This window comes from Chelonia mydas, chromosome 25 (assembly GCF_015237465.2).
Source record: "Chelonia mydas isolate rCheMyd1 chromosome 25, rCheMyd1.pri.v2, whole genome shotgun sequence".
Taxonomy (NCBI): domain Eukaryota; kingdom Metazoa; phylum Chordata; order Testudines; family Cheloniidae; genus Chelonia; species Chelonia mydas.
Window position 1 is genome coordinate 10797762 of NC_057858.1, and position 26345 is coordinate 10824106.

A 26345-nucleotide genomic window follows, 5' to 3' on the forward strand; every position below is an offset into this window, starting at 1 on the left:
TGGAGACTTCTGATTCCATAAAACCTTGCCTGGTGTTTAAATAGAAAATTTAGCAATCATGGTGATTTTTTTAAAAGATACTTGGGTTAAAAGCTGGGATTTGCAAGAGCATCTCATGGAGTGAGGCAGTCAACCTCCCTTAGATTTTGAAAATCCCAACCAAAATTCTTTTTTCTTTTTAAATAAATAAATCTTATGAATGCCATAGTAGATGGACACTTAAACAGTGAAATGTGAACCAAGATTATGCTGCTTTAGCTTGTATTTCACTGTTTGAACAATGAAAAGAGACTAATTAGGTGCACTTCTTAATAACCAGTTGCAATTTGACTCCTAGTTTCTCATACACTAGCAATGTTGCAGGGTTTAGGTACAGCAGAGGAATTTCATGGAACAACTTTCTTAGGTTTTACAAAAGCTTATTTTCATTTTTTTAAAAAGAAACCTCTAAATTTAAAATGGTGTAATACTTCAGTTCCAATTGCTGTAGTGCAGGGGTTCACAAACTTTCGCAAGATGGACTGCATCTTAATAGTGACGTTCTCTTAATGCAGTTTATTGGTTGGAAACAAGGAGAGACAACGTTGTGTGCCCAGTCCACTCTCTGCAGACCCCAGCAAATGCTTTGCAGATGACCAGTGACCCACAGACCACAAACTAGATCAGGTTCCCAAGTTATCTTGTGGTGTGCACCAGTGTTGAATATCCTGTTGGGCGACTTGCTAACTACTTTCCAAAGCCAAATGCAAGATGCAAATAGATAAAATATGTTTAGAATATAACTCCAGTTCATTTTGAGCTGCTTGTATGACCTACTTTTTTTTAACCTGCTCATAGATGCAGTGAGCAGAGTGCTTTTGTCTTTACACAGATACTGTTACTGCTTCAGTTGTCACTAGATAGCTGCCATGGTAAGAGATAGTGTTTCCAGTAATTGGAGTGTGATGATAAAGGAGTATGGTTTCATCAAGATGTTGGAAAACAGAACAACTTCCCATTTGATTGAGTCAGAGGCTATAGAAGTAGATAAACCAAGTTCTCAGTTACCAGGGGAAGTCTTTGTTGTGCAGTAATTTCATGTGCGGATCAAGATAAAACTATAATTGACCTACAGCTTTAAAAAATGCCCTTTTTGATAATACCCAGCTTACTTATTCTGAGTTTTCAAATCTTCTCCATAATTATTTTAGACTTCAGCGTTGAGACTGTTTTGCTGTGTAGCACTAACTTAAATTAAAATTAGGGAGATGATTAGCTTGTTCTAAAACTTCATACACCAATATGAATATAAGCCATGCTGATAGTTAATGAGTTTGAGGTTATATGCAGTTTTGCTTTTTTCTTAGTAAAAAATGTGAGCCGCTAATGCTGTTTAAGTAAGATTGGCCTTGATCAAGAGAACTAAACTAGGTGGTTGAATCAGTTGAATACTTACATCAGTCACTGCCAACTGTTTCACAGATCTGTCTGGTTTCTCTTGCGATGTTCTTTTGACTGTGGATTGCAGGGTATTGGGAGATGAAGTACCAGACTGTTCAGTATTATAATTGCATTAGAGTCAAGGGTCAGAATTGTCATAGTTGTGATACGTGAAAAGTGTGGCATTTTTAACTGTCTCTGTTAAATTTAGAGTAGCAATCAGAAGTTTGTCTATGTAGTCTCACTGGTAGAAACACAATTTCTGTTAATGAAAGCAACAATAGTTTGTATCCAAACTGATTTTAAAAATCTGCTATAGAAATAAATTTATATGTTGTCCCATATAGAAATGTAACTTTACAATGAGTTACTCAGAGGCTGCAGGTTCTGCTACCTTTGTGTTCATTGGATAGTTACTTGCTCAACAAGTAGCCCTGCTGATTTCAGTGGGACTACTCATGGCATAAGGTACTGTGCAAAGTGATAGTATCACAGTCTGGCTCAGTGCTTTGGTAATAAATATTGTCTGTATTTCAGAATAGTTTAGTCTGTTCAGCATTTTTATTAGAATAAACTTATACATTATCCAAGTGTTTCGAGTCTAGTTCTCCAGGGCACTTATTTTATATGGAAATTAGGGTGCTCTTTGTTACTCTTTAGACTCTAGCTCCTAAGATACTTTTAAGTCCTTTAATTTGTAAGATGGCAGACAAATGGCCACAATACTTTTTGCTGGAAGTGTATACTTGGACTCAGATATGTGGAGATACTTTAATAAAATAATGTGGAACATCCCTTAGGTTTATAATAGGACAATATCAAATAATTGACAAAAACTATCTGGGGAAAGACTTGTAGCATTGCATTTTCAGTTCCTGATCTGTCTTTGTAACCTGCGTCTTCTCCTTGCCACTGAAAAACATGCATCATATGTCTTGTTTAGCAGCACCTCACATTATTGTATGACATTAAGTCACACACTGTTTTTAGATGGCGTGGTTTTAGACCTTATAAGCAAAGGTTTAACTAGCAGTAGCATTTAGAGCTTTTTGACTTGTTCTTTATAACCTAAGGCAAATATTTAGAAGGGTGGGTTGGTTTAATGTTGCTGCCAGTGTGACTGGAGTATTGTTTTTTGGTTTTTTTTTTAAACTGAAGAGTGGATGATATCTTGTCTGGTATAGGTAATTCTGCCACTATATTTTCAGTGCCTGTTATCCTAATAGTTCAGGAAGGTATGGAGTCCAGAGGTTTTTGTTCCTGATGATCTTCACACTTTACTCTCCCCCCCCCCCCCCCCACCACCACCAAATTTATGTAGCTCTACACATTTGCCTGATTTAAAATTACATACAGGTGAATGAAAGGCCAAGTAGATCTACTGTCAAAGTATTTTTCCTTACACACTTCTGCTCAGTTTCTCTACCATCTTAATTTCTGAATTGTCCTCCTGTCCTCAAAGTACCTGAGCAGAATTTAGAAAAATGCTGTCAATTTACCCTTTTCCATCTTTTTCTCTTCCAGCGGGGATCTGACGAGCTTTTCTCTACTTGTGTTACTAACGGACCCTTTATCATGAGCAGCAACTCTGCTTCTGCAGGTAAAATTGCTAGCAAAAAAGTATAGCAACCCATGATGAGTGTTGAAGGTACAATTAGCAGGGCTACTTTATTCCACTTGCTCTTGGTTTAAAATCTCTGCTTTCATTCTCACTGCTTGTTCTGGTTAGGGTTTGTGTAAGACCATACAAAATATCTGACTAGCTGCTGTCCTACATCCTAAAAAGGCCTAGGAGCTTGAACAAAATTGGTATCACAGGACAACTACTAAAATGGCCCTTTAAGAGATTAGACCCCATAGTTCATACTATAAACCTCTGCAGTTAAGCATAAATTGATGCTTAGGTTGATTTCGGACATATGTAGTCACCATGATGGGTATTATTGAAACAGTCTTACGCAGTATGGAGGTGAGTTCATAATCCTGCTCTAGATAAACTCATTAGTATTTGAGTGCAGAATGCTGCATTTCATGGTTTGCTTTATTTGCCTCAAATTCTGCAGCTTTGAGCTAACACAATCCTCCAGTTATCTTATGTTCTCCTTAACTTCCGGCCTTTCTGCCAAGCTATATCATCTAGTGTATGTTAGTATACTGCCAACAATGTATGGCTAGCAATCGGATGATGCAGAATCCAGCTGAGCTAAGATGAAGTCTAGAGTTGCCATGTTTTCTGTTTGATATTGCCTATTTAAGGTGTGAGCCCCCTCAAAAAGCAACTTCACTCCAATAATACTAGTCAAAGTGAAAAGGAAAAAGCAGACTAAAAATGTCTCAAACCTCAGAGTAGAAATATGGGCTGTGACATACTGTAAACATAAATGGTAAAATGGCCACTTGAGAGTTAACTTGTGATTCCATTGCTACTATGTCACTTGGCTCACTTAGAAAAAATGAGTAGAACCATGTGTCTTATTTGGGTTGCCTTAGAGCATGGAATTTCTCTATAATTTGGGGAGTTGGAAACTGAATGTGGGAGGCAAAGTGCAAGACAAAGTGGTAACCTGATGCCCTGTCTCAGATCAATTGGAACTGTAACAACCAACAATGCTTGTTCATTCTTTTCAGCTAATGGAAACGACAGCAAAAAATTCAAAGGTGACAGTAGAAGTGCAGGGGTCCCTTCGCGAGTAATCCACGTCCGCAAACTCCCCAGTGACGTCACGGAGGCAGAAGTCATTTCTTTGGGATTACCTTTTGGCAAAGTCACCAACCTTCTAATGCTGAAAGGGAAAAATCAGGTACTGTCCCACCAATTGAAAGGGGGGATTTTATGGGAGATTTGATTGAAACCATTGTCATGGCATCAGCAAATAAGATGTACGTTGCTCACATAACTTTCACAACTGCCATATAGTAGTTAATAACTTCCAGATAAAGTCATCTTGAACAACAGAAAATGTAAGAGCTATTCAAAAACACCCTCTTTTCTGACTTCAGGGGCTTCAAACACTGCTTGCATGCAGTCACTTTTCTGTTATAATTGATTGTAAACTACAGAGCAGGAGAGTAGTTTACACAAGACTGATGAACTAGCTCTTAGTCATGCTGGCCTAGTAGCCTGTTTGGTCTTCTAACTTTTGAAGTTAAGGGATGCCTAAAAATTTAACAAGTAGTCAAAGCCAAAACCCAGTTGGACAATATAGTAGGTTAGCACAAATTCATGGTGACTAGGAAATCCATTGTGGATTATAAATTGGAAAGCAAAGAAGCAAACAGTTTTACAGTTTATTCTCTGATTTTTTGCAAGTATGAAAGTGTGTAGTAGCTCTTTTGATTTGATATTTCATAGTACATAAATTGTATTTATGCAGTGTATCCTAAAAGTAATGACTCACTGCAGCACATTTGCATCTTTGTTAGAAGTAGTATGAGATCATAAGAATAAGCAGATTTGAAGATTAGCAGAGAATTAGTGAGGTTCTACGTTACATGTGTTCATGTGGTTTCATGCACTCAATTATTGTTTGCAGTTTTTTAAAATGCTATTGTAAAAAAGTGGGAGATTTTAGCTAGTAAATTTAAAATATTCAAGATTAAGGCCTGATTTATATCTGCAAAAGGTGAAAGTAGGCTGAAATCTGGGATAACACTTCAGTCTGCGCTAGTGTCACTGTCACTTTGGCACTGTCAATTGATGGTCTCTTCAGTCTGATTATTGAAATTCTTTTGCAAACTGTTTTTATAACTGATCTGTTGCCAAAAATTGCGATCTGAAGTCCTAAAAATGAGACCCAAGCAAATAAACCTGGTATTTATAACTGCCCAGTGAAAACTCTCACTTGTTTTCAATATGGTTAGTCCCTTCTAAAAACAAGACTTAGATGAAAACTTCTTGCAATTCTGTTGTACAAGCATGTGGCCTTGAAAGCTGGCATGTAAACATGTTTCAGAGTAGCAGCCGTGTTAGTCTGTATTCGCAAAAAGAAAAGGAGGATTTGTGGCACCTTAGAGACTAACCAATTTATTTGAGCATAAGCTTTAGTGAGCTACAGCTCACTTCGTCGGATGCATTCAGTGAGCTACAGCTCACTTCGTCGGATGCATCCGATGAAGCGAGCTGTAGCTCACGAAAGCTTATGCTCAAATAAATTTGTTGGTCTCTAAGGTGCCACAAGTACTCCTTTTCTTTTTGCATGTAAACAGAGACTCAGAACACACTACTGCTGTACATCTTGCTGAATCTCACTTAATATCCTGTACAGAAGACCTTCCATCGTTCACATCATGGTACCATCCAACATTCAAATTGCCACCTTAATGTAAGCGGCTCTGGTAATAACCGGAACATGTCGCGTTTGTGATCTTATGCAGGCTTTCATAGAAATGAACACTGAGGAAGCAGCAAACACCATGGTAAGTTACTACACCACAGTCACTCCAGTCCTTCGAAGCCAGCCCATCTACATTCAGTTCTCCAACCACAAGGAACTCAAAACAGACAACTCTCCAAACCAAGCAGTGAGTAGTAATTCTTTACATTGTCCTTCAATAACAATTGCCTAGCACTTCACTGAGTACCCTTAAACCTCCAATTGCCAAAAGCTGGGTCTGGATGACAAGACAAATCATTCAAAATTGCCTTGATCTTTGAGTAGTGTCCCTATGGGTGCTCCGCCTCATGTGCACATGTGCCCCATGTGCTTTTGATTGGAGACTTTAATTAGTATTGTTTGTCCAGCCTGCACATGTGCCATTAATATCCTCATGTCTTGCACTGAGGGTATGTCAGGCTGTGCAAGTGAACTGCCTTCAATTCCTTTTCAGCCATCTTCACCTGAGGTGGAGCTTGGCGTGTTTGCCTTTGCTTTTGCAGTGCTTGTTTATCCCAGCTTAGCTAGCCTAGTTAGTTCTTAATTTGTAATCATAACTTGTAGTTTCTTGCTGGGAGGGGAGGAGTTTTTTTCTTTTCCTCTTGGGAAATCCTACCTGTGTGGGGCATGACCGGTTTACTGGGATTTAAATGTTACACCTCATGTAGAGGGAAGCTATTCCGATCAGTGCTGGAGATCAAAGTGCATTTGCTGCCTGGGAGAGTCGCGTGTTCCTCAGAAGTGTCACTTCTGGTTGGCCCTCTAATGTAGGGTTTGGAAGAACTCGGAAAGGAGGCTGTGACTACTGATGGTGGAGCGTTCCCTTCTCCTGATCTGGCTCCAAATCAGGGTGAACTCCCATGTACATCACTCCCTGGGGGCCTCTGGCGCCCCTTCACCTTCGGCACAGCACTCTTCCAGAAAGGGGAGATCCTCAGAGTCCTCTTCTAAACATCCTAAGAGGAGGAGCGCTAATTCCCTCCCAAAGAACCCTCCTCAGAGATCTCATTCCCTCACCAGGTCGATGATCTCAGAGACAATGTCTTTGAGGCTCCGTACCGTGGAGGCAAAAATAACTTCCAGTGCTGGTAAGCAGGAAATCCAGTTTAAGTCCCGTCATGGTTCTCTGAAGGCCCCAGTACTATCTACTGGAGATGCACAGACCAAACACAGAGGAACAGAACTGGTGGACTTAACTCCTTTCCCCATTCCCCTATGGAGTTCTTCAGTACCTTGTAAGCCTCCAGCCACATCAGCATTCTAAACAATCGGTACTGACTAGCATGGACAAGCATACTGATCTATTTATGCTGTAGCAACATTCAGAACTGCAAGATTTTTAGTTACACAAAGGACTTATCAGTGACTGCTGAACCAGAGTCCTCATTGCTGGTGGTTAGAGTGCCTTTTGGTACTGCGAGTCACTCAGTCTTCAGAGCTCCAGACATTTCCAGTACTTTCACCCCCTTTTCAGTTGAATATCTAACAATAAAAGAAGAGGATGATTATTTCCCTTCAGCATCGATTGCTGTACAGGGTTGCCTTGTGGTACCCGTATATGGACCTCCTTTCTCAGAGGGGTAGGAGCGGAACTCAAGGACCTCACAACTCCTGGTGGGAGCAACCCTGGGTGCCATCTCTTCCTCTATTCTTCCTCTCAGTGGTGGTGATGGAATCCTTGGGCACTTTATCACAGTTTCCAGGCCCCCAGCCCTCTCCATCGGAATGAAAGGGAGACTCAAGCTTCTCTCCAGCAAGAGGAAGAAACATATGAATCCCAAGAAACTAGGGCAGATGAAGCCAGTCCTTAAGCTGCCACTTTATAGTTTTGTACCATCCTCACCAGATGAATCTGTAATGCCTCCTCCATCTATGCTGGATAGCTTTTGGCAGTTCCAGGATCTTGTTAGGTGGGTGACAGAATCCTTAGATACCTCGTTGAGGAGGTCAGAGAATCCAAACACAAGCTGCTGGATATTCTGTGCTTTGCAGCACAATCCAGAGTTGCCCTTCCTCTCAACAAGGCTCTCCTGGAACCTTCTAAAACCTTTTGGCAAACCCCGGCTACAGTAATGCCCACATGTCAGAGGACTTGGAGGTCTTATTCTCCCACCCTCCACCTAACGCTTGGTGGTTGATATAGTTAATGAACAGGGCAAGCAACACTGTTGTAAGTCCTCCCCATATGATGGAGACCAGAAGTGCCTGGCCCTGCTGGGCAGAGAATCCTATTCATCAGCAACCCTACAGATCCATATTGCAAATTACTGGGTACTGATGGCAAAATACAAATACATGTATAGTTTATTGAACACCTTCCTTCAAACCAAAGGGGACAATTGCAGGCTACTGTTGCTGACAGACAATTACTGGCCAGGACGTCTCTTCAAGCAGCTCTGGGTGCTGCAGATACTGTAGCCCACTTCAGCTCTGTGGCAGTGGTGATGCTCAAGGCTTCATGCTTACAGCTTCCCCAGAGAAGTCTAGAATATGGTGGTGGACTTTCCATTTGATGGACTGCAGCTGTTTGCGGAAAATACTGATGAGTTTTTGCATACCCTTACGGATTCCAGGGCCACATTACACTTGTTAGGTATCTACACTCCTACAAACAAAAGGAAGTTTAGATCACAAATGGCTCAAAGTTCTTGTGATGCAATTCTTTCCATTTCAGAGGCTGAGGGAACCTCTTGAAAGACACAGGTTAGATCTTTTTCTCTGGAACCTATCTGATGCATCTGTGCAGCAGTCTTTCATCAAAGCATCCATTTTGACCGGGTGGTTGAGGGTTCAAACCTCAGACTTCCATTCACTTGTCAACTTCAGTGTTTTCCCCATTTCCCCCTTTGGAGACACTCACACTCCTAGGCTTGTTGGAAATGGGAATCACCTCGGACAAATGGATGATGGATGTAATATCTGGCAGCACCACACATTTTACCTCCCTCCCGCTGCCTCATTCCCCTTTTCTGTCCTTCATGGACCCCTCTCACAAATCCCTATTAGGACAGGAAATAAACTCTCTCCTTTGTTTAGGAGCGATAGTCAGGGCCCTGCTCAGCACAGGGGGAAGGGCTTCTACTGATGATATTTCCTTGAACCAAAGAAAAACAGAGGGTGGAGACCCATCTTAAATCTAAGGCACAAACAAATTTGTGAAACCTAAAAAGTTCAGGATAGTGACTCGGGGAGCTATAATTCCTTCTTTAAATTCAGGGGTTTGATTTTCAGCCATTGATCTTCAAGATGCATAATTCCATATTGTGATATACCTGTCTCACAGACGGTTCCTTCACCTTGTCGTAGGCCAGGTTCATATTTGGTATCGGTGCTCCTGCTCAATCTCTCCTTAGCTCCATTGGTGTTTCGAAAGGTTCTCTTCATGGTGGCTGCCTACCTGCATCATCAGGTGGTCATAGTATTTGTGCCTTGATGACTGGCTGTGCAAGGGGTTGGTCATACCAAGAGGTGTCATCTGCCATAGCAAAAACACTTTTCTTGTTCTTAGACTTGGGTCTGCAGTTGAATGTGGAAAAATCCACACTGACACCCCTTCAGAACATACAATTTATAGGGATATTCGTGGATTCTTTAGCAGACCGGGCCTTCCTTCCCATGGACAGGCTTGTGACATTATCCGACCTTGTCAGAATTATTCAAGGGAGTCCCCAGACTTCAGTCATGTGGTAGTTTATACCACTAAGACAGAACAGGTGAGGTTACACCTTTTGCTGTTTCCAGGGGTGGCTTGGATCAATTTATTCACCAAACAAACACAGCCTAGAGAAACAGGTGTCAGTTTCCCAGCTGGTGAAGCGTTCCCTAGACTGGTGGATGGTTCTTCGCAGTGTAGGGGCAGAGGTTCCTTTTCTTAAACTAGCTTTCCTAGTGGCTATTACCTTCACCCCGTAGATTCAGAAAGATTGGGGCCTTCATGGCAGACCCTCCTTTCACAATTTTCTATGTGGCTAGTGTCCTTACCTGCATCCTGGGGACCTTCCTAAAGTGTCTTGAGTTTCATTTGAATCAGATCATTTACCTGCCAGTTTTCTTTCCAAAAACTTCACAAATCCAACATGAAGACAGTGCTCCATACTCTAGATATCAGAAGGCCATTATCTTTCTAATATATATATAATAGGACTAAACCATTTAGTAAATCCCATAGGCTTTGTTTTGTTCGCAGACAGATCAAAAGACACTGTTATTGCTACCCAGAGGGTAGCAAAAAGGAATTCAGGGCGTATTATATATGTGGCCAATGGGAGCTGCAGGGGCAGTGCCTGCAGAGAGGGCCACTGTGCAGAGCCACATGCTGTCCTCCCCTTCCCCCAGGCCACAAGGGCACATTGGCCCCTTCTGGGAGCAGCATGGGGCAGGCAGGAAGCCTGCATTAGCCTGCCCACGGTAAGCACCACCCGGTGGGGGGCCACACCCCTGCCTGGAGCCAGCACCCCAAGCCCCAGCCCAGAGCCCCATAGTGCACCCCAACACCTTGCCCCAGGCTCTGCCCAGAACGTCCACCAACACCCCGGCCCCAGCCCAGTGAAAGTGAGTGAGGGTGGGGGAGAGCGACCGATGGAGAGAGGGAGGATGAGTGAGTGGGGTTTTGGGGAAGGGGCAGGGTAGATGCTGGGTTGCCCTTAAATTCAAAGTGATCTTGGGCCTAAAAAAGGTGGGAGACCACTGTTTTAAATCATCAGGCATTGGCCACTGTCAGACAGGGTAGAAAGCTAGATGGACCATTAGTGTGACCCACTATGGCCATTCTTAACTATCCATTTGGTTTCATTGTTGGTCCTGATGCGCCGCTAATGCTGTGGCTCAAGGATCTGCAAGGGCTAAATTTATGAATTTTATACTGTGTATTATTTAAGCACTATTATATGGGAAAGGGTTTGAAAATTATGCTGGTCTGAGGCTCAGGCTGGATAAATTTAGTCCTGGATTAATGCTAAAGCACTGCCAGTCCTTCTCTACTAACATGCTATCCCACCTTTATATCCTACTGTGGACAAGACCCTAGACTGAGGCTGACATGGCAGCCTCCAAGGCATGATAACTTGAATAAACAGGACAGGTCTCCAGTAGTCTTACATAATCACTTCTAGTCCTGGTAGATTTTGCAAGAAATTGGACCTTAGAATCACGTTTTTGATTGCCCTCTTGCTTTTTCCTCCACTTTCTGATAATTTTAAGTGGCTAACTTAAACCGATAGAGCTAGAAATTAACAGCTTTTGCAATCTAGAAAGCTTGGGGGTGCAGCTCTCAGATAGCTAATGCTGTTCATTTCTGCATTCTCTGGGAGATGAACTGCTAAAATTATCAGTTGAAATGATAGGGGGTGAAGAACATGGTAGCATTTTCTGAAATGCTTCCCATTCCACATTCCGGGCCAGTTAGACAAGCAGAACTTCAGGGCCTCAATGCATAGATGAGATGATGCTAAAAGGAGAGATTTAGGTTTATTAGCAACTGGGGAACTTTGGGGAAAGGAGGTGCCTTTACAGCAAGGCTAAACCAAAACAGAACCAGATTGTTCTAATTTTATGTGCCACCAATCATAGAGGAGACTTTAAACTAAGGGCTCAGGGAAACAGACAGGTGTGGAGGTGCACAGTCATCCCTTAGGTGAGGATTTATTAAAGGGGACAGTCTGTATCCTAGTAAAGAGAAGATGATAGAAGTTGATAGAGTACAGGTAGGAACTGAAGAGAAACAGTCAAATGAGTCCTGTTCAGTTATATCACATAAAGACGGATACCTAAATATTGACAAATTTAAGTGCTTGTATACAAACAGAAGTCTAAATACTAAGATGGGTGAACTTGAGTACCTGATACTAAATGAGGATATTGATATAATAGACATCACAAAAACTCAGAACAATGATATTCAACATGACCTGGTAATATCAGGGTAAAAAATATATAGGAATGACAGAGTAGGTCATGCTGGTGGGGGAGTGGAAATATAGTAAAAATCTTAAATGAATCAAATTGTACCATAGACTCTCTGGATAGAAGTTCTATGCTTGATTTAATTTAAGAGTATAGCAATAGGAGTAGAGGACCAACCACCTGACCAGGATGGTGATAGTGATTGAGAAATGCTCAGGGGTGTTAGAGAGGCTACAAAAAGAGAAAAAACAATAATGGGGGGTTCAGCTATCCCCATATTGACTGGGTACATGTCACATCAGGATGGGATGCAGACACGCAATTTCTAGACCACATTAACGTCTACTTCTTGGAGCAGCTAATCCTGGAACCCACAAGCGGGGAGGTAATTCTTGGTTTAGTCCTAAGTGGCACACAGGATCTGGCCCAAGATATGAATATAGCTGAACTGCTCAGTAATTCCAACCATAATGTAATTAAATTTAAACTTCCTGGTAGAGTGGAAAACATCAAAGAAGCTTTTAACTTCAAAAAAGGGGAACTACACAAAAATGAGGAAAAGTTAGTTAAATGGAAGTTAAAAGGAACAGTCACAAATGAAGTGCCTGCAAGCTGCATGGAAACTTTTTAAGCACCATAATAGAAGCTTAAACTAAATGTATTTCCCCTCCCCCCCAAGTATAAAAAAGCAAGAGGACCAAACAAATGCCACCATGGCTAAGCAATAGAGTAAAAGAGGAGGTTAGAGAGACAGTCTTCCTTTAAAAAATTGGAAGTCAGATCCTACTGAGGAGTATAGAAAGGAACATAAACTCCAGCAAATCAAGTGTAAACCTATAATTAGATCGGCCAAAAAAGAATTTGAAGAGCATTTAGCAAAAGACACACAAACTAACAGGAAATTTTTTTAAGAACATCAGAAGCAGGAAGCCTGCCAAACAATCAGTGGGACCACTGAGTGATTGAGGTCTAAAGGAGCACTCGAGGAAGACAAGGCTCTTGAGGAGAAGCCAAATGAATTATTTGCATTGAACTTCACTGCCGAGAATGTGAGGGAGGGAGATTCCACACCCAGCCATAATTTTTAGGAGACCGGTCTGAGGAAGAGTCCTAAACAGGTGTCGGAGGTTTTGGAAAAAATTGGCAAATTAAACAGTTAAGTCACCAGGACCAGATGGTATTCACCCAAGAGTTCTGAAGGAACTCAGATATGAAATAGCAGAACTAACAACTGTGGTATGTAATGTTGCTTAAATCAGCCTCTGTACCAGATGACTAGAGGATAGCTAATGTAACATGGAATTTTTTTTAGAAGGCTTCAGAGGCAGTCATGGCAATTACAGGCCGGTAAGCCTATTTTCAGTACCAGGAAATTGGTTGAAACTGAAGTAAAGAATTATCATACATAGATGAACACAATATGTTGGAAGAGTCAATACTGCTTTCTTTAAAGGATAATCATGCCTCACCAAACTATTAGTTCTTTGAGGCTCTTGTCAGGCATGTGGAGAAGAGTGATCCCGTGGACATAGTGTACTTGGATTTGTCAAATTCCTCACCAAAGGTTTTTAAACAGAGTAAGCAGTCATGGGGTAAGAGGGAAGGTCCTCTCATGGATCAGTAGCTGGTTAAAAGACAGGAAACAAAGAGGAAGAATAAGTGATCTGTTTTCACAATGGAGAGAGGTAAATAGTAGCTTTCTTCAAGAATTTGTACTGGGACCAGGGCTGTTCAACATGATCTGGAAAAAGGGGTAAACTGAGGTGGCAAAGCTTACAGATACAAAATGTCTCAAGATAGTTAAATCCAAAGCTGATTATGAAGAGTTACAAAGGGATCTCACAAAACTGGATGCCTGGTAACAGAATGGCAGATGAAATTCCGCATTGATAAATGCAGAGTAATGCACACTGGAAAACATAATCCCAATTATACCAAAGGATGGAGTCTGTTACCTGTTATCACTCAAGAAGGATCTTGGAGTCGTTGTGGATAGTTCTCAACCTATCTGCTGAGGCTGCAGCTGCAGTCAAAATAACGAACAATGTTAAGAACGGTTAGGAAAGGGATAGATAAGGCAATAAGCATCATAATATCACTCTATAAATCCACGGTATGTCCGCACCCTGAATACTGCATGCAGTTCTAGTCGCCCATCTCAAAAAAAAAAAAAAAAAGATATATTAGAACTGGAAAATGCAGAGAAGCGCAACAAAAATGATTTAGGGTGAGGAACAGCTTCCATTTGAGGAGAGATTAAGAGAGTAGGACTGTTCAGCATGGAAAAGACATTATTGGTGGGGATATGAGCGAGGTCTATAAAATTGTGACTGGGGTGGAGAAAGTGAATAAGGAAGTGCTATTTACCCCTTCATGTAATGCAAGAACCAGAGGTCACCCGATGACAGTAATAGACTGCAGGTTTAAAACAAACATAGGGAAATATTCCTTTGCACAATGTGAATCTCGTTGCCAGGGGATGTTGTGAAGGCCAAAATGATCACTTAATTCAAAAAAGAATTAGATAAATTCCTGGAGGATAAATCCATCAATGGTTATTAGCCAAAATGGTCAGAGATGTAATCCAATTTCTAGGTGTCCCTAAATCTCTGACTGCCAGAAGCTGGGACTGGATGACAGGGAATGGATCATTTGAAATTGCCCTGTTCTGGTCATTCCCTCTGAAGCATCTGGCATGGACTACTGTCAGAAGCCAGGATATTGGGCTAGATGCACCATTGGTCTGACTCAATATGGCCGTTCTTATGTTCTTAAGTAAAGTGAACATAGATATGATTCTGAGAGCCCGGGTATCTGATAAATAGTAATGTTGGTGCATTTTCCAATTTCCAGTGTGTTCTATAAACAGGCTCAGAACAGGAACCTCACAAAGGGAGACTGTCTCCATTTTATGAAAATATTTTTTTCAAGTTTGTTTTAACTTCACTGTCCTTAAAACATCAAGGATTTGTAAACTTGTTTAAAATTCCTAAATAGTTTTTTTAAAAAGTTGCTCATTAATCATTGTTTTGTCAGTTTCTGTGGCTTGTCAGAAGTTCAGCTCTGACTTGCCAGTTGCAGCATTACTTTACAGCAGAAGACACTTGCAAGCACCATAACTAAAGAGCCTTAATTCTAGTTTAATTCTCAGTCCTGGGGATGAGGGAGTATTTGCACATTTAGAAGGGTGAAGCCCCAGTATGTCGTGGTGTTATTTTTAGGATAGTTCTGTCTCCATGCCGTTTGTTTTCCTCACTCCTGTTCCATATGTTTCTAGCATGACCCTAATAACAGTTATAAAATGAAATGTGTAATGTTACTAGTGCTGCCTGTTTGGCATGGATCCAAGTAATGAGACTAGTAATCCAGACTCCATCTAGGGTGTGGGTGTGCTCTGCCTGAAGTTTTTTATTATGGAATGACACAGACCTTGCATCAACAAATGTTGAACAAGATCACTCAATTCAGGCTTTTGGGAGGGTGGGTGGAGGGGAAGCAATCACTAGTAACTGGATCGTAGCACGTATGAACTCTAGCTGTCTTTTCCTGTAAGCAATTAATGCATGTGAACTTCCAGTTCGCATTTTCATGTTGCAATGCTCTTGTTGGCTCTGAAGTGTGCAACCACTGCCAGAAACTTTGAAATGTACTGTTACGTGAACAGGCTCTTAGTTGTAAATTTCCTTATACAGACTCCTAATCTCCAGTGGTGGCGATCAGTGTTGTGTTCTGTGGTAGTTTCCAAGTGGGAAACTTGCAACAACAAAAAAATTAACCTTGAGTACTTCTACCTGCAGTATTATTAACCTGAGAGGATGTTTGTTTCCACAGCGGGCCCAGGCAGCTCTGCAAGCAGTGAACTCTGTTCAGTCTGGAAACCTGGCACTGTCAGCCTCTGCTGCTGCAGTGGATGCAGGAATGGCAATGGCTGGTCAGAGCCCTGTCTTGAGGATCATTGTGGAAAATCTCTTCTATCCTGTCACTCTGGATGTCCTGCATCAGGTGAGATCATGCTCAAATTGCCTCGTGCAGATCAATATGGAAGAAATGGCAACAGCAGTTTGCATGGAGCAGTGTTGCTTTATCCAAAACCACCTTCATGTGATCATCCCTTCAATGTTTTTCTCCTTTGTCTTAGGTTAAGTCCTTGCATCCAGGAATGTTTACGACTGTAAATGTACATGGTGCTTTACAGTGATACATAAATGTGTTTTAGCAATGTAAAACACAGAAGCATCTCAGAGAATCCGTATAAACTATTGGCTGGCACATCAAAATTTTCACATTGACTATTCAGCTTTAAAAACAGCTGGCAATGAAGAAGTATTTGATAGATATTAAATATAGAGGCATTTCAGTTAATAACACTTCCTGTAGTATTTCCTCATTTTTAATTGCCAAGTTACATTCACAATATTGGACTGCATTGCATTCGTTTGTTAGTGTTCACTCCCCATCTGAAATCTAGTTCTGTGAAGCCTATTGCGGTGATAGGCGTTCAAGATGTGTGGCAGTGAAGCAAAAAATGACTACAGAATAGGTCGAAAATTCTGTCTAGGAAAACTTTGAAGTGTAGGCAGCAGTAAGGCAGACTACACTGGGCAAAACTGTCTCAGTGAGACTACTGGTGAAGTTAGGGAGTTTGTGTCAATGAAATAGTGTCATGGCTTAAACCAGGAAACTTTAGTTGATGGGCATTACATATAATGCTAGTAAAATGTGCCACATTTAAATTCTTATAGATGCTGTCAACCGTTACAAAAAAACTAGTTTAGCACAAGTGCAACAAAAGCATACATTTAAAATAGAAACTTTAATTTTTACTCTTGTGCAACTAAACCAGGCTAATTTCTTTAGTTGCAAAGGGCACCAGGGACAATAATTTTGCTATGTTCAGTGTCTTTTCAGTTTAAAATGCAAAGTTTGATTTTTGTATGTGAAGCATCCTCTTCCTTCAGACCCTCATTTCAAAATGCACTAAGTGCAAATGCTACAACACATGCTTTAACAGTACAAGTTATCCAGCTAGAAGTTGAGTTTAAAGTAATTTTGAGAAGTGCCATCAGATGTGCACACTTCAGAATAGTAGCGGGTCATGTTTCAGACAGAAAGGGAAAGGACCTAATTGTATCTTTTAACAGGTAGCTAGTTATGCATGCACTATATTTTTCTCATGCTGGTAAGAATGTGTGCAGTGGCACCCATAAAAGCTTATGCACAAATAAATTTGTTAGTCTCTAAGGTGCCACAAGAACTCCTCATTATTAAAACTGCCATTGATGTTTCTATTCATTGGAGGAAACATTCAGGTCTCTTTGTGAAGAATCCATATTAAACTGTTTGTCATACATGGTATTAGTCACCTTGACTGCAAGACAAAGATGCAAATTAAAAAGTTACCAGTTTTTTAATCTGACAAAACAGGCAAGTGCCTTTGCTTAAACATCTTTAACTCCAGTGGAAGTAAGTAACTCTTCAGGGAAACTACTAAAGTATTTCTCTTAGTAGGGTTTCAGCATTGTCGTACTAAAGTTTTTTACACGGGAAAGCTAAAATCATGCATAATACAGCTTTGGACATTCAAATTCAGTAAGCCTTTACAGAGATCCACAAGCCATTCATTAAACACAATCAGAACATAGTTGAGAAATATGTTATAACACCCTATTTCCTATGTTACTTTTCCATTCTGATCTTTAATTTTAGATATTGTGTGAGCACTATAAAAAATGAGTGCCTCTAATACTGTTTATAAACTCGGTTAAGTTTAAAGTTAGAAAAGGAAAACGATTGAAATGTAGTCCTTATAATTCCATTGTATAAAAATAAGATGAAAGTGGCTTTATTTGCAGTTTCTTACTGTGAAAAGTGGAGATGCAAAGAGAAAAAAAACTATTAGAAACATCAGATGACATGGTATGCAAACTTTATCTTGCAGATTTTTTCCAAGTTTGGCACAGTGCTGAAAATAATTACATTCACCAAGAACAACCAGTTCCAGGCCCTGTTACAATATGCTGACCCTATGAGTGCTCAGCATGCCAAACTGGTGAGTACACTGGCAGATCCACACACCTGAACTTGTTAAGGGATGACTTGTAAAGAAAGGGGTTCAACAGGAACAGCTGGGTTTCTTGCTTCTGTCACGCTGGAAATGTTTATAATAGTACAGGGTCAAATCCTGCCCTTTAGTTACACATGTGCGACTGTTTCACTGAGGTTTCTGTGTGTAATTGGGAGAGAATTTCACCAATAAAAGTGCATTGAAAGTGAAATTTTAACAGTCTGTCAGGATATTGTTAAATAATTTTATAGCATGTTATCTAAGCAAGCTATTTGCACTTATTCTCACAGCTTTAAGATGTCAGAATAACTTTCCAGGTTAGTCAGATTTGTTCTTTAGCATAAAGGTACCTTTGACAAGGTAAAAGAGCTCTGGTTTGTTTTTCTGCAGTCTTTAGATGGGCAGAATATCTACAATGCCTGTTGCACATTGCGCATCGACTTCTCCAAACTCACAAGCCTCAATGTTAAATACAACAACGATAAGAGCAGAGATTACACACGGCCAGATTTACCTTCTGGGGATAGCCAGCCCTCTCTCGATCAAACCATGGCAGCTGCTTTTGGTAAGAAAGCCCCTCTAAGAATATATTGACTTCTTCCTAAAAGTCTGTGTATTGTGGGCTTCAACATTCAGAACTTGAGTCGAGTAGTGAAGAAATCTGAGTGACACCTCACAGACCATAGTTGCTCATTGCACTGTTGATTCAGACCACTTTCTGTACAGAATGAGATGTTTTGTTGTTCCCTGAACAATACTAAGTATCAGTTTTTAGTGGAGTACATCTGGTTCCTCCTTTTCATTTCGTAATGACCCCCTCTAGTGAAATTAACTGTTACCTCTGAAACCGCATTTTGCAAAGTGGAATGTTGGCATTAACCCATTAATGCATTTTTAGCAACAGCTCCTTACCTCCATTCAGAAGTTACCCCCATAGATAGTATTTGAGTCTCTTTTCTGCTGGTTTGATTTGCGTGGTAACCAAGACCTCTTGTGTCCAAAGTTGGATTTACTGCTTAACCAACAGATTATGCTGTATTGGATCAGTCAGTTTAATCTCCATTTAGTCTCTTTGGTGGCATATAAGGCTTAAGCTAATAACATGGAACACTAATATGGTTGTACCAAAAAAAAAATTAACGTGCATCTTTGATAAGCCATCTCGCTTCCCTTTACCAAGAACACGTGCAGATGCTTGTCTATTTGCTGTGCTGTTAGTGCCACCTGCTGTTCTGCCAATGATATGGAGTGGCTGGAGTTACTAGTTCTACCCCTGGCTCTTTGAGAATGGTGTTATACTGAAACTGACATGACCTAGGACAAAGTAACAGGCTTTTCAAAAGTGCAAAGATAGAGAAAACAGTTTTTAATTGCTGCTTCAAAGCAGGAAAGTGTCTTTAAAGCTAAACTTGGAATAGGAAACTGGTTCTTGGCATTCAGCGGTGACACTCAAAAGAAACTTTTAGTAACTTTGTTGGGTTTGAGACTGTTCTAATGTTGTGATGTGTCTAGGAGCTTAGTCTATATCCTTTCTGTCCTCAGTTACATGCATTTCAAGATGTGACGAGACAAACTGGCTGTCTGAAGTGGGGTTGTCTTGTCTATTGGAATTAGATTCATAGACATACTGTCTTACTTTTTCTTTCACAGGAGCTCCAGGAATAATTTCTGCCTCTCCATATGCAGGAGCTGGCTTCCCTCCTGCCTTTGCAATTCCTCAAGCAGGTACTGTATTTCAAACATTAAACTTGAATTCCTTAGGTTGCCTTCCAGTTCCTGGCCATTACTAGAGCAGTGCCTTTTTAAACGTTCCGTCACTGGACAGCCACTTTAACCCAAGTTGTCTTAAAATCATTAGGTTAAAAAAATATTTATTCCCTCTGAACTGTTAAGTCTGTGTGCTGACTACAGGGTATAGAATGAGATGGTTTTGTAATAAGTAGACAAAATGGGGAAATGGAAGATACTGAAGTCCTTGAAGCCATCTTCACGGGCAAGTGTGACTGTAGTAAATGAAGTAATCAACATAGTGGGAGGGGAAAGAAGGCAAGACGCAAATAATAGTTGAGTAGTATTTTGAAAATAAAGAATTGCATCTGTTTCTGAACTCTCGACCAAGCATAGAACATTTGGTATGTTAGTGGCACTGGAATTTTAACTTTATGGCACTTATGGAAGCTTCTTCTGAAACTGGAAACCACTTTCCATTCTGTTTTAATACTACTTAATTGAATAAAGTTAATATTTAAACTTAAGTGTGGTAAATAGACAGCCCTATGAAGTTCAGGGCTCACTGCAGATATCAAAATGATGCATATATGACTGAAGTGCCAGTTTTAATAAATGTCATTCTCAAACCCTTGGGTAGTAAATACTTGTATTCAACTTCAATTAGTAGGCTAAGTACTAGGTTGGCTCCTTTTTACTATAGTAAACTTTGGAATAAGTTACCAATAAACTGTAGAAACTGCTTAGCTAAGTAGAATTTAAGATGTCTATGGGATAATTTAGTCATGAGCCAGGTGGTCTGTCTGACCATCAATTCCTCTTTAATGTCACATCCCTCTAAGGAGGTTGTACATATGCCCCTTAAATGTTGTGAATCATTTATGAAAGAAATTAACCAGTTGCTCTATCAGTACTTAAAGATTGAAAGCTCTAAATTGAAAGGTGTCTATGCTGAAAAAAAAAAAAAAAAAAAACACCTCGACAGAGTCTCAGAGCCTGGGTCAGCTGTCCTTGGCTCCAAAATCTGGTGAGGGGGGTGTCTCTCAGAGCTCAGGCTCCAGCCTGAGGGAGAACATCTCTGCTATTTTTAGCCTTTTAGGACAAGCCCAAGTCAGTTGACCCAGACACTGAGACTTGCTCCTACACAGGTTTTTTCAGCATAGATGTACCTTTAGAGACTTTGTGATGGATGTTTGATATTGTGAGCATCGCGTACCTACAATGAGCCCCATAGAAATGCCTGTACATACTACTAATCCTTTCTCAGATTTAGTAGTGAATAACTGGTAGGAGTGTGTAATTGTTTTCATTACATGCATGGTAACAGAGTGAAGCACTTGTAGCATGCATTGTTTGGAATAGTGTTACAAATGCACTGCTTGTAGTACCCTTCCTGAACCCACAGAATTGAGGCTTTGCGCTCATACAATTTTGCAGCGTGTGGATCATGTGAAAGATTAAAACCAGCCAGATCGCATCCAGAGACATCTGTCATGCAGCCGGCACCGCAAGAGAGCGAAATACACTGTTAGAAGAACCGATGACTATTTCCTTCTTAGTAGTACCAGAATTGGAGGCACTTGTCATTATTAGAGTAAATGCTTTTGGACTGTGATTGGTGGGGTTTGAAGCACTCCATTCTAGTGCAGCAGACACATTAGAGTACATGCTGTTAATTTCTTTACTGGCTAATATTCTTTAATTTCCAGGCTTGTCAGTTCCAAATGTTCACGGAGCACTTGCTCCTTTGGCTATCCCATCAGCAGCAGCTGCAGCGGCTGCAGCAGGACGGATGGGCATTCCCGGCCTCACTGGGGCAGGGAACTCCGTTCTGCTGGTTAGCAATCTGAACCCTGAGGTTAGTGGAGTTGTAATTTCACTTTTTTCTCCTTCCAGTTACCTCTGCTTTCACTTTCTGAACACTAAGATTGTGGTGGAACTTACTGAAAGTGAAATCTTACTGTGTCCTAACGGAAACGGCAAAACTAGAAAAGCAGATGAAATGTGCTGTGCCAGTCCTAAATCTCAAAGCAGATCAATACTCTAGCCACTAAAGGGAAATGGGAAGGTCTATCTTTTAAATTGAAATCTTTGCTCTTCCTTGGTTGATAGCCAAGGGTGTTGCCTGTCTGCTCTTGTCCCATAAAGCTACAGTGTGTCCCTCCCTTGTGTTTTTATTTATTTATTTTACAATCTCCCACTCACTCCCATGGATCTCATGTAATTTGGGTCACAGAATAGCAAAGTTCCTCCCTTCCTTCCTTGGCATGTTCTAATTTTATACATTAATTCAGAACTACAGAGTTCATTCTGCCCTCTACTCTTTGTTTAATGTCTTGACCCTCGCCAGCTTAGCTTCATTGTACCTGTGCAGTGTTTCCTCTGCCATGTGCTCGCACATGTATTTTTTTTCCTTTCCAAGATTCCTTGAAGTTTTTCTTTATTTATGCTTTTAACTCTCAAATTTACATTTTCAATTCCATTTAACTTTTCTCAGAGTTGAAAATATTTTGGTTTTTTTAAATGAAGGCAAGTAAAATTGGAATAATCCTTCCTAATAAAAAAGGATGAAATATAAAAGATCATTTGCTAAGAATTAAATGTATTTCTATTAAGTCAACTTTTGGCTGCTTGTTGGATTGAAAGTGTAGACTGTATTTCAGTTTGTGTGCATTAGAAGATAAGTCTATACTGCCTGAAAAATAATGCTTTACTGTATCTGGTAAGACTGCCCATAAAACTTAATTCCTACTACGTGTAATTATAAAACTTTTATCAGACGTGTCAAAGTACCCGTAAAACCTCTTTTGCTTCAAAAGGGAAGCCTGGATGAGATAAGGAATCAAAATATTTAATTCATTAAATTTGTTAATCTATCAAATTTCAGACTATTCTATTCACCTGACTATCATTACTGTTTTCTTCAGGGCATGAGATAATGCCAGTGGCACAGTCAGGATGCTCTGGTTACAGGCTAGAACTTGTCCCTAGAGTGGAAATTCTTATGATGCTTCAGGAGTTAACAGTGACTTCCTAAACAAAACAAATGGAGAGCCCCTTAACTGGCAAAGGTCTGGCATTATCATTTTCAGATCAATATTGTGAAATTAGGTGCACTTTGATTCCAGATGTTATGTGCTATGCCCAGGTGTCAATGACAGGCACAGCATAATCCATTTTTCTGTGTAGGCATTTAAAATTTGGAATTCTGATTGATTTTTTTGTGAGCTGACTAGGCTTCTAAAGAACCATTTCTGAACAGCGTGAACAAATGTTTTTGCCTGAATGTAGGAATTAAGCAATTACATCATGCCTTGCATTTTTTGATGACCTCTTCACTATCCATCCAGCTTGTCTTTGGGTTAGAGAGACTTTGATACCTATAGTGAACTAACAGACTTAAACTTTTTTCACTGCTTGTATAATCAGTATTTTAGAAACTTACCTATGCAACAACTAGACAGTTAAGAGACTGTATTTCCCTGGAGTGACTCTCTCTCCCTCTAGTAATATGTGAAATTTCTTTCTAAATCCTAAGAGCTAATGTGGGATTGGTAGGGAGAGGTCCAGATTTCTTCCATTTGCATTGTTTTTCAATGTTTATTGTAGACTGTGTGTGCTGGTGTTTGCCTGCATGTTGAATTATCATTGTGCCTTGGGAGGACAGGCTCTTCCTGCTTACTGCCCTCGCTGATTAGTATTGGCACACTGACCTCTGCAGTAAGATACTTGCTTCATTAATGTGTTGAGTATGTGGAAATCTCAGTTCCCCTCCGGTGCCTGTGGTAGTGTCCCCTTACAGCAGACACTTCTCGTTTAGCAATTCATTCTGATATATAGTTAGCAGTGGTTCAGAAGTTATTCTAGTTAATCTTTGGCTTTGAAAGCAGTGCTTCATGTCGAGACTGCACTCCTTTAGTTTAGTTGCAGTGAAGTGTGCAACACAAATCATCTCCACTAAACATTCCTGTGTTTAAGCAGATACTTCAGAGTGTCGTCACACTGTTTTTAGTTTGACCATTAGTACAGGTTTCAGCCTCTTCTAGAGGCCAAAAAAGTCTTGAACCATTGCTTTGAGAGAAGGACAGTTGGGATATTAATGTTATCGCTCTAGAAGTCACTCCGCAGTGATATTGTCTCTTACCTTCTATGTATATCTTAAGTAAAAATGCTTTTCTTTATCATTGTGTTCCACTAGGTAAAACCTATTAACTATTCTTGTAAAACAAGTATTGTATGTAGAAATCTGTAAATCTGACTGATGGAACACTACATATTCCTTATGTATTTACTGACCTGTGTTTTTTGCTACTTTTTCTTTTCTCCCCATCCCTGAATTTTTTTTTCTTCCCCTGATCCGGAATTTCTTTGCCAACTGACTGCACGGTACTTCTGCTTCCTGTTGTTGCTTGAAACAAAAAATAAAATAAAAAAAAAAATCCCCCCTCCAAAAAACCCTGCTCTTCGGAAACCAACCTGCCCTTCAATATTAACCATCTTGAAAACTTCATCATCCATCAACCAATTTCGCCATTTCCTGCGGGGACTCTGCCCTTCCTCGTTGTGGACGATTTGTGCAACCTCGCTCTCCCCTTCGATTCCTTACCTCTTCCCTGTCCCTCCGCTGCCTTGCTCTGCTGTTCTCTAAAGAGAGTTACACCCCAATGCCTCTTTATTCTTTTCGGTATGTTATTATTCACACTTTTTATTACTTTGTTTTTCATTTATTTGAGATTACTTTTTTGATACTTCAAAAATGTACAGTTTGCAGTTTGCCATTTTTGAATGCATAATTTCATTTTTTTACATTGTTACATAGTTTGCTGTTTAGTTTAGTTTGCCTTTATTTTTATGTTCAGTTATGCATGGTTTATTGCTTTGCATGTCTTTTTATAGGAGTTTAAAATTTGTGGTAGCATGCTATATTGTCCAGTTCAATCCTTTGGCAGTTAGATTTTTTCTTTTTGCTGAAACCCAGTATCTGTTTTCTTTAATGTATTGTTCCATTATTATTCTGCTGCATAAGTTTCTCCCCCTAAGTAGAGCAGAATAAGTAAACTTGGTTGGAATGAGATCAGTCTGGTTGTGGATGATTTTGGTGTTGAATTGATTTGTTAAAGTTAGATGAGACTTTTCTTTTCCTGCCTAAAGACTTTTTTCCTTGTCTCCTCACTTTCTGAAGGAGTCTATGGTGATGTGCAAAGGGTGAAGATCTTATTTAATAAGAAGGAGAATGCCTTAGTTCAAATGGCTGATGGAAACCAGGCCCAGCTTGGTAAGCATGCTCTGTTGCATCACTGTTGTAGCATAGCAGTCTTTCATAGCACTGCTGCTTGTTTAAAGGTTTAACATCCAACTATGGATCATATTGTTATGGCAGTCAAGTTAGCAATAAATTCCTCCTCTGTGGAAGAGTGATAGTCAGTACTAATGTTACTCTTCAAAAGGTGCAGAATAAGTGTCCATTCGCTGAATTGCTCCTCTGTAGTAGGCTGGGGTTTGATGTTACACTCAAGTAGATATTCTTATGCTGGACAGTATGCTAATTGTAAAATGAGAGAGGGCAAAGAATATAAAAAGGAGCAGGATAAACAGTAATACTGATAGGTGTCTTGGTGTTTGGACAGTCTGTATAGGGAAGTGGATTTGATTGGAATTTTAGGTTTGGGTTAAACATCCGCCTGAACTAGTCTTTCAACTTCTGTTCCCTTACGCTATATTTTAATTGTTGTAGCAATGAGTCACTTAAATGGTCAGAAGCTTCATGGGAAACCCATCCGTATCACCCTGTCCAAGCATCAGACAGTACAGCTTCCCCGTGAGGGACAGGAAGACCAAGGATTGACTAAAGACTATGGAAACTCTCCTCTACATCGTTTCAAGAAACCAGGCTCCAAAAACTTCCAGAATATCTTCCCGCCTTCTGCTACCCTTCACCTCTCCAATATCCCGTAAGTACCCATGTAAGGAATGTACATATGCTCTGAAAAAGGGACACACTTTGCAAGTGGAGAGGATATTGGGTACCAGGTTCTGTGGAGCATTAATTTAAGATCTTCATTCTCTAGGTGTAGCTGAGTTTGGCTGCATTCATCTTAAACTGGGGGCTGTCAGTGCACATGCAAGAGCTAACTTGCATTATGTCAACTCATCTAGATTTCCCCACAGCGGTTCTAGTTCTAAGGTCCATTTCTTCCAGAAACCTGAAGACACCAGCTGTCTAAGTTGGTCCCATTAGTCATCAGTCCTTGAGTAGGTTTGTGCTTCTATGGTTGTTCACTTAGAAAATAATTTGATATTGGTGGCACTTCTTCGAGTGATTTGCACATGTCCATTCTCCTTCAGGTGTGCATGCGTCCAGTGAACTTGAGTCAGATTTTTCCCCTAGTAGTACCCTTGGAGTGGCACATGCGCCCGCTTCTGCCTCGCATTGCTGCTTGGTGATATAAAAGACAGAACTGCCCCCGACCCCCTCTCAGTTCCTTCTTACCACGTGACAGTTGTTGGAGCGTTCTACCTTGCTTCTGTTTCCCTCTTTTTTTAGCATTTCTATTGTATATTATTGATACTCGTTAATAGTTGATAGTTTATAGTCATACTGTAGTTCTACGCCAGTAGGTTTCCTTTTTGTACTAGTGTACTTAGTGTACACTCGTGGTTCTTGCCCGTTCAAGGTACCAACACATGTGCCATGGTATGCTTTGGTCCCCAGGCTTCAAATCTTGAAAGATGCAAGAGGGTGATGCCTGAAGTGTCTAGGAGAAGCACACACCAGGGCAGGTGCCACATCTGCATCTTATACTTCCTTTCCCTTTGGGGTGGGCATGGAATGCCTCTGTTTCAGTTAGGAGTACTGCTCC

General features: G+C 40.5%; 1 protein-coding gene across 2 annotated transcripts in view; it reads left to right on the forward strand.

Annotated features, from left to right (window-relative positions):
• Positions 1 to 26345, forward strand: part of PTBP1 (polypyrimidine tract binding protein 1) — a 53477-nt gene that overhangs the window by 20555 nt on the left and 6577 nt on the right. Inside the window, exons 3-13 of one of the 2 annotated variants that reach the window (XM_037886014.2) lie at positions 2944 to 3019; positions 4048 to 4220; positions 5794 to 5940; positions 15525 to 15695; positions 17632 to 17742; positions 18148 to 18322; positions 19408 to 19482; positions 21195 to 21343; positions 24136 to 24169; positions 24668 to 24760; positions 25220 to 25436. In XM_037886014.2, the coding sequence (XP_037741942.1) occupies positions 2944 to 3019; positions 4048 to 4220; positions 5794 to 5940; positions 15525 to 15695; positions 17632 to 17742; positions 18148 to 18322; positions 19408 to 19482; positions 21195 to 21343; positions 24136 to 24169; positions 24668 to 24760; positions 25220 to 25436 (1421 nt within the window). The remainder of the gene's footprint in view (positions 1 to 2943; positions 3020 to 4047; positions 4221 to 5793; positions 5941 to 15524; positions 15696 to 17631; positions 17743 to 18147; positions 18323 to 19407; positions 19483 to 21194; positions 21344 to 24135; positions 24170 to 24667; positions 24761 to 25219; positions 25437 to 26345) is intronic. The other variant, XM_037886015.2, reaches the window with a different exon arrangement.